The sequence below is a fragment of the Mizuhopecten yessoensis genome, unplaced genomic scaffold, assembly GCF_002113885.1.
Source record: "Mizuhopecten yessoensis strain PY_sf001 unplaced genomic scaffold, ASM211388v2 scaffold10517, whole genome shotgun sequence".
Lineage (NCBI taxonomy): Eukaryota > Metazoa > Mollusca > Bivalvia > Pectinida > Pectinidae > Mizuhopecten > Mizuhopecten yessoensis.
Window position 1 is genome coordinate 29,844 of NW_018408586.1, and position 7,908 is coordinate 37,751.

At 39.5% G+C, this 7,908-nt stretch overlaps 2 protein-coding genes across 2 annotated transcripts; both read right to left on the bottom strand.

Moving 5' to 3' along the window:
* Positions 1-417: 417 nt before the first annotated feature.
* Positions 418-876, bottom strand: LOC110460898 (adhesive plaque matrix protein-like). The gene has a single exon (XM_021514106.1). The coding sequence runs from the start codon at positions 874-876 to the stop codon at positions 418-420; it is 459 nt and encodes a 152-aa protein (XP_021369781.1).
* A 4,109-nt stretch (positions 877-4,985) lies between these two features.
* Positions 4,986-6,730, bottom strand: LOC110460899 (cell surface glycoprotein 1-like; the record flags this gene model as incomplete). Its single annotated transcript, XM_021514107.1, has 1 exon — positions 4,986-6,730. A coding segment is annotated over one exon (1,745 nt), but the record flags the coding sequence as incomplete, so codon positions are not given.
* Positions 6,731-7,908: the final 1,178 nt, after the last annotated feature.

Consider the following 7,908-nt stretch of genomic DNA (forward strand, 5'->3'; position numbering starts at 1 on the left):
GCGGTAAGATCGACTGGCATTTAAGCGGTAACATCGACTGGTGCAGGCTTTTTAGCGGTAACATCGACTGGTGCTGGCTTAAAGGCGGTAAGATCGACTGGTTTTGGCTTGTTAGCGGTAACATCGACTGGTACTGGCTTTTAGGCGGTAAGATCGACTGGTGCTGACTTTTTAGCTGTAAGATCGACTGGTACTGGCTGTATAGCTGTAAGATCGACTGGGACTGGCTATATAGCTGTAAGATCGACTGGTACTGGTTGTATAGCTGTAAGATCGACTGGTACTGGCTTGTTAGCGGTAACATCGACTGGTACTGGCTTTATAGCTTTAAGAGCGACTGGGACTGGCTGTATAGCTGTAAGATCGACTGGTACTGGCGGTATAGCTGTAAGATCGACTGGTACTGGCTGTATAGCTTTAAGATCGACTGGGACTGTCTGTATAGCTGTAAGATCGACTGGTGCTGGCTTTATAGCTGTAAGATCGACTGGTGCTGGCTTTATAGCTGTAAGATCGACTGGTGCTGGCTTTATAGCTGTAAGATCGACTGGTGCTGGCTTTATAGCTGTAAGATCGACTGGTGCTGGCTTTATAGCTGTAAGATCGACTGGTACTGACTTTATAGCTTGGCTTTATAGCTTTAAGATCGACTGGTGCTGGTTTTATAGCTGTAAGATCGACTGGTACTGGCTTTATAGCTTTAAGATCGACTGGTACTGACTTTATAGCTTTAAGATCGACTGGTACTGGCTTGTTAGCGGTAACATAGACTGGTACTGGCTTTATAGCTTTAAGATCGACTGGTGCTGGCTTTATAGCTGTAAGATCGACTGGTACTGGCTTGTTAGCGATAACATCGACTGGTACTGGCTTCATAGCTTTAAGATCGACTGGTACTGGCTTTATAGCTTTAAGATCGACTGGTGCTGGCTTTATAGCTGTAAGATCGACTGGTACTGTCTTGTTAGCGGTAACATCGACTGGTACTGGCTTTTAGGCGGTAACATCGACTGGTACATGCACTGGCTTTATAGCTGTAAGATCGGCTCGTACTGGCTTTATAGCTGTAAGATCGACTGGTACTGGCTTGTTAGCGGTAACATCGACTGGGACTGGCTTTTTAGCTTTAAGATCGACTGGTACTGTATCTTCCATGTGTATCGTGTACCAAATAGGCTTTATAGCTGTAACATCGACTGGTGCTGGCTTTTTAGCTGTAACATCGACTGGTACTGGCTTTTAAGCGGTAACATCGACTGGATTTGGCTTTTCAACGGTAACATCGACTGGTGCTGGTTTAGCGTTAACATCGACCGGTGCTGGCTTTATAGCTGTAAGATCGACTGGTACTGGCTTTTAGGCGGCAACATCGACTGAAATTGGCTTATAGACGAAAAGATGGATATCAGTTGTAGTTAAAATTGCATTCTTAAGTAAAAATAGAATTTAATATTATCATCAGTTTGTCTCAGGCAGATTTTTCAAAAAAAAAATGTTTATGTTACTTTTAATCTTGTATATAATTATTTGTGTAATGTTGAGTATAGTGTGTCTCCACCCCAAGTCAAGTTTCTTTTCTCATATCTTATCTTCCATGTGTATCGTGTACCAAATAATGTTATACCACTTAGACACCGGTTAATGTGTGCAATATGTAATTAGACTATGGGTACATGACGTACATGGAAGTAACAAATATAATGCACTCAAAATATATTCTGATTTACTCTATCTATACAGTCTAACTTTTATTGAGAAAAACGCACATTTTAATCCTATATTGGTAATCCTATTACTGTTGTGTAATGATATTGAATTAAATAAAATTATCGCTTCAGAAACAGTGGCAATTGCAAATATTAGATAATGAACTTTCTGAAAATGATATCAAATGTCTTACAGAAACACATCTTACCCCATTAATACGTGATAGTGACCTTGTTTTAGATAGTTTTTCATGTGATTTTTATCGAAAGGATAGACAAGGAGGATTCGGAGGTGGAATTATTATTTATACGAAAATTACAGTTGTTAGTAAGCGTAGAATTGATTTGGAACACAACGATATAGAAATTATCTGGCTTGAACTAACAGTTGATAATCGTACATCACTTTTGGGTTGTTTCTACAGACCTGAATCTACTGTTGAAATACTGGCGAAAGTTAGATGGTATGTTTGATAAAGTTTTTGATGATGATGTTACTGATGCTATTCTAACTGGTGATATAAATGTAGATATGCTATCCCTTCAGCCACACTCTCATCTAGGGCTATTACTAACAAAATATAATCTTACCAGTTTACTAAATGAGCCTACTAGAATTACTCCCACATGCGCTACCTCTATTGATGTTATACTCACCAACAACAGGAACTTGATTAAAAGTACATCAGTCCTTAGTCACGTATGCAGTGATCATTGTCTTATTAACTCTGACTGTTAGCATACTCAGTATAGAAACAAACTGCATATAAGAAAACCATTTTTGAATATGATAATGCAGTCATTGATAGGATTAATAGTAATATTAGTGATATTGACTGGATCTCTATTTCCCAGAACAATGATGTTAACGATTTCAATAATATTCTGGCTGAATCCATAAATAAACAAATCGAGGAATTCGTACCACATCGATCAGTTACAGTAAGACCAAATGATAAACCATGGTTTACAATTACTATTAGACTTAAAATAAGGCAAAGAAATCGTATCCATAATAAAGCTGTTAACACAAATTCCCCATTTCACTGGGAAAGGTATAGATTAATTCGAAATGAAACAATTGATTAATTAGACTTACAAAAAAACAATACCTCTTGAAACTCGAATCCTCCGTTAATAGCAATAGTTACCACCTGACAAGTGGTGGAAAGTAGCGAAATCTCTGTTAAAAACCGACAATAAACAAACCAGTGTCCCTCCTTTAAACGATAATGGCTCTTTCCTTCAAAATCCATTTGATAAGGAAGAATGTCTTAATACTTACTTTTCTTCTATCTCTACTTCAGCAAATGATCTTGATCCTCTCCCTTCCCCTCCTGTCTGTCCTTTCGTAAGTGATAGCATTGAGTTCACCCAACAGGATATTAAAGATCAACTTTCTACTTTAAATGGGAAGAAGCCCGCTGGTCCTGATGGAGTGGTCCCAAAACTTATAAAACCTTCTATCACTCTTCCTCTTACTCTCCTTTGTAATTAAAACCATGGAAACTGGATCAATCCCATTGTCCTGGAAAGCTGCAAACATGAATGCTATTTATAAAGGCAAGGGTGAGAAACATGATGTTTCTAATTATCGTCCATATTTCAGTTACCTCTTGCTTTAGCAAAATAATAGAAAAAGTATTTTTTTTAAATCTATATAACTATTTGCGAGAATATGAAATCATTACTAAGAACCAGTCAGGTTTTATTCCAGGAGATTCAACTGTGAATGAACATCTTTCGATATATCATATGATTACGGATTCCCTTGATAAAGGACGACAAATCCGCTCTGTATTCTGTGACATAGGTAAAGCGTTCATGGCATGAAGGGTTATTATACAAACTAGAATCCTATGGTATTAAAGGAAACTTGCTAAGTTGGTTTAAAAATTACTTGTCAGATAGAAAACAACATGTTTTAACCGAGGGTATTTTCTCAACTTATAAATCTGTAAACGCTTGAGTTCCACCAGGATCTGTTTTAGGTCCCTTTTTATTTCTTTTATATATTAACGATATTGCCGATATTGTTACTAGTGACATAAAATTGTTTGCTGATGATACATCCTTAAGTGACATAAATGAAAATAACAATATTGAAATAGCTAATAAAATTTCAGAAAAGCTTTCAAATATTAGTACTTGGGGTAAACAGTGGGATATTAATTTCAACACTTCAAAAACTGTATCAATGATATTTACTAGGAAAAGAGACATACTACATCCAGATATATTTTTAACAATAGCCCAGTTCAATCCTTGCTACTCACAAACATCTAGGTGTTATTTTATCTGAAGATGGTAAATGAATTCACCATGTAAATTATATATATGAAAAAGCGTTTAAAAGGGTAATAAATTGTATAAAGAACTTGTCTGGGAATCTCTCTCAGATAGACGACAAAAACAAAATGTTCAAGATACTTCATGGCATGGCCCCGCAACATCTGAAAGATATAGTGCAACCGTTTATATATCACAGTGAAAATGAAAGATATCCTTTAAGGACGAGTAGATATTTCAACACTCCAATATGTAGAACAGTTAGCTATTATAGTAGCTATTTTCCAAGTACATTTAGGGAATTCAACTCATTCTCTCTTAATTTTGATTGATCCAATGTAAACTCTCTATCACAATTTAAAGCTCTACTCTTCAAAAATAATGAAACTATCTAGGCTACAACGAAAACGTTTGCAAATGATGGCAGTCGAAATATAAATATAATTATGTGTCAACTTAGAAATGAAGCCAGCAATGTGATGAAGAAACTAATGCATTTGTACTACAATGTATATCAGAGTACATTATTAACACTAAAAGATTTGTTTAATCATAACTATACCTTGTACGGTGGGGGACATGAATTGTTTATATGTTCATATACCATACCGAAGTTGTAAGGAGAAGGCTTATATAGGCTTTGCCTGATGCCCTATCCCTTTGCCTGCTGCCCTATCCCTTTGCCTGATGCCCTATCCCTTTGCCTGCTGCCCTATCCCTTTGCCTGATGCCCTATCCCTTTGCCTGATGCCCTATCCCTTTGCATATTTTTTGCAAGAACATTTGTAGAAATGAAAACAATATTTGCTTATAGACGTAAAGATCGACTGGTGCTGGCTTATAGACGAAAACATCGACTGGTGCTGGCTTATAGACGAAAACATCGGATGGTGCTGGCTTATAGACGAAAACATCGGATGGTGCTGGCTTTATAGCTGTAGGATCGACTGGTACTGGCTTTATAGCTTTAAGATCGACTGGTACTGGCTTTTAGGCGGTAACATCGACTGGTACTGGCTGTATAGCTGTAAGATTGAATGGTACTGGCTTTATAGCTGTAAGATCGACTGGTACTGGCTTTATAGCTGTAAGATCGACTGGTACTGGCTTTATAGCTGTAAGATCGACTGGTACTGGCTTTATAGCTGTAAGATCGACTGGTACTGGCTTTATAGCTGTAAGATCGACTGGTACTGGCTGTATAGCTGTAAGATCGACTGGTACTGGCTTTATAGCTGTAAGATCGACTGGTACTGGCTTTATAGCTGTAAGATCGACTGGTACTGGCTTTATAGCTGTAAGATCGACTGGTACTGGCTTTATAGCTGTAAGATCGACTGGTACTGGCTTTATAGCTGTAAGATCGACTGGTACTGGCTTTATAGCTGTAAGATCGACTGGTACTGGCTTTATAGCTGTAAGATCGACTGGTACTGGCTTTATAGCTGTAAGATCGACTGGTACTGGCTTTATAGCTGTAAGATCGACTGGTACTGGCTTTATAGCTGTAAGATCGACTGGTACTGGCTTTATAGCTGTAAGATCGACTGGTACTGGCTTTATAGCTGTAAGATCGACTGGTACTGGCTTTATAGCTGTAAGATCGACTGGTACTGGCTTTATAGCTGTAAGATCGACTGGTACTGGCTTTATAGCTGTAAGATCGACTGGTACTGGCTTTATAGCTGTAAGATCGACTGGTACTGGCTTTATAGCTGTAAGATCGACTGGTACTGGCTGTATAGCTGTAAGATCGACTGGTACTGGCTTTATAGCTGTAAGATCGACTGGTACTGGCTTTATAGCTGTAAGATCGACTGGTACTGGCTTTATAGCTGTAAGATCGACTGGTACTGGCTTTATAGCTGTAAGATCGACTGGTACTGGCTTTATAGCTGTAAGATCGACTGGTACTGGCTTTATAGCTGTAAGATCGACTGGTACTGGCTTTATAGCTGTAAGATCGACTGGTACTGGCTTTATAGCTGTAAGATCGACTGGTACTGGCTTTATAGCTGTAAGATCGACTGGTACTGGCTTTATAGCTGTAAGATCGACTGGTACTGGCTTTATAGCTGTAAGATCGACTGGTACTGGCTTTATAGCTGTAAGATCGACTGGTACTGGCTTTATAGCTGTAAGATCGACTGGTACTGGCTTTATAGCTGTAAGATCGACTGGTACTGGCTTTATAGCTGTAAGATCGACTGGTACTGGCTTTATAGCTGTAAGATCGACTGGTACTGGCTTTATAGCTGTAAGATCGACTGGTACTGGCTTTATAGCTGTAAGATCGACTGGTACTGGCTTTATAGCTGTAAGATCGACTGGTACTGGCTTTATAGCTGTAAGATCGACTGGTACTGGCTTTATAGCTGTAAGATCGACTGGTACTGGCTTTATAGCTGTAAGATCGACTGGTACTGGCTTTATAGCTGTAAGATCGACTGGTACTGGCTTTATAGCTGTAAGATCGACTGGTACTGGCTTTATAGCTGTAAGATCGACTGGTACTGGCTTTATAGCTGTAAGATCGACTGGTACTGGCTTTATAGCTGTAAGATCGACTGGTACTGGCTTTATAGCTGTAAGATCGACTGGTACTGGCTTTATAGCTGTAAGATCGACTGGTACTGGCTTTATAGCTGTAAGATCGACTGGTACTGGCTTTATAGCTGTAAGATCGACTGGTACTGGCTGTATAGCTGTAAGATCGACTGGTACTGGCTGTATAGCTGTAAGATCGACTGGTACTGGCTTTTAGCTGTAAGATCGACTGGTACTGACTTTATAGCTTTAAGAACGACTGGTACTGGCTGTATAGCTGTAAGATCGACTGGTACTGACTTTATAGCTGTAAGATCGACTGATACTGGCTTTATAGCTGTAAGATCGACTGGTACTGGCTTTATAGCTGTAAGATCGACTGGTACTGGCTGTATAGCTGTAAGATCGACTGGTACTGGCTTTTAGGAGGGAACATCGACTGGTGCTGGCTTTTAGGCGGGAACATCGACTGGTGCAGGCTTTTAGGCGGTAAGATCGACTGGTGCAGGCTTTTAGGCGGTAACATCGACTGGTGCTGGCTTTTAGGCGGAACGATCGATTTTTATGGCACGTGGGCGAAAAGGTTGACTGTCTTTAATCATACGCGGTAAGGTCGATAAAGTGTTCAAAATGAAATAGAAATTTTATAAAGAAAACTACAGGCCAGGGTCCTGTGGGGTTCTTAATTCCCCCAGATAAACCCCGTGGATTCGCCACCGTCAACTGTCCTGTCTGCCTGGCGGACACGCTGGCGGCGGAAACATCGACGGTACCTTCTTCTGAATCTTGTCAATGGAACTAGTTTGCTCCGCTAGTCTCTCAGGGTGCTACACTTACTGGATCCATCTGATTTAACTTAACAACAACCGAATCAGATCATACTTTGAATCGGTTGGTCCTCCAAATGTTACACTCATCGAACTGGACAACCGTTAGAAACTCTTCATAAACAGGTTTGATCCTCGCGCTTGTCTCCAGTTCAGTGCAATCGTCAAGGTTCTTTCAGGGCAACATGTCTTGTGAATGTTACGTATCCAACGGAAGTGCTCTTGTTCCTGTCAGGGCCATATTTACTACTCGTGGCAAAATTCTATGATGATATAACACATGGAATTTAGGACATTTATCATTATGTCTCTTTCTAAAATGACTCTCCCCAAGATAACAAGTAATTTCAGTAGATGTCCTCGATGTTGAATGCTCCTAAAGGTTATTCAGTGAGAGGATTACTGTCCTGAACAAGGACTGGACACCAATAAAGTGGAAAGGTTTTAATCCGACCGTTAGGGGTAAGTGATGTATACGTGTCCGCTTTGAGTCAATTGTATGGCAAGCCAAGTTGTCATTTATGCATGGAGCAATGTTG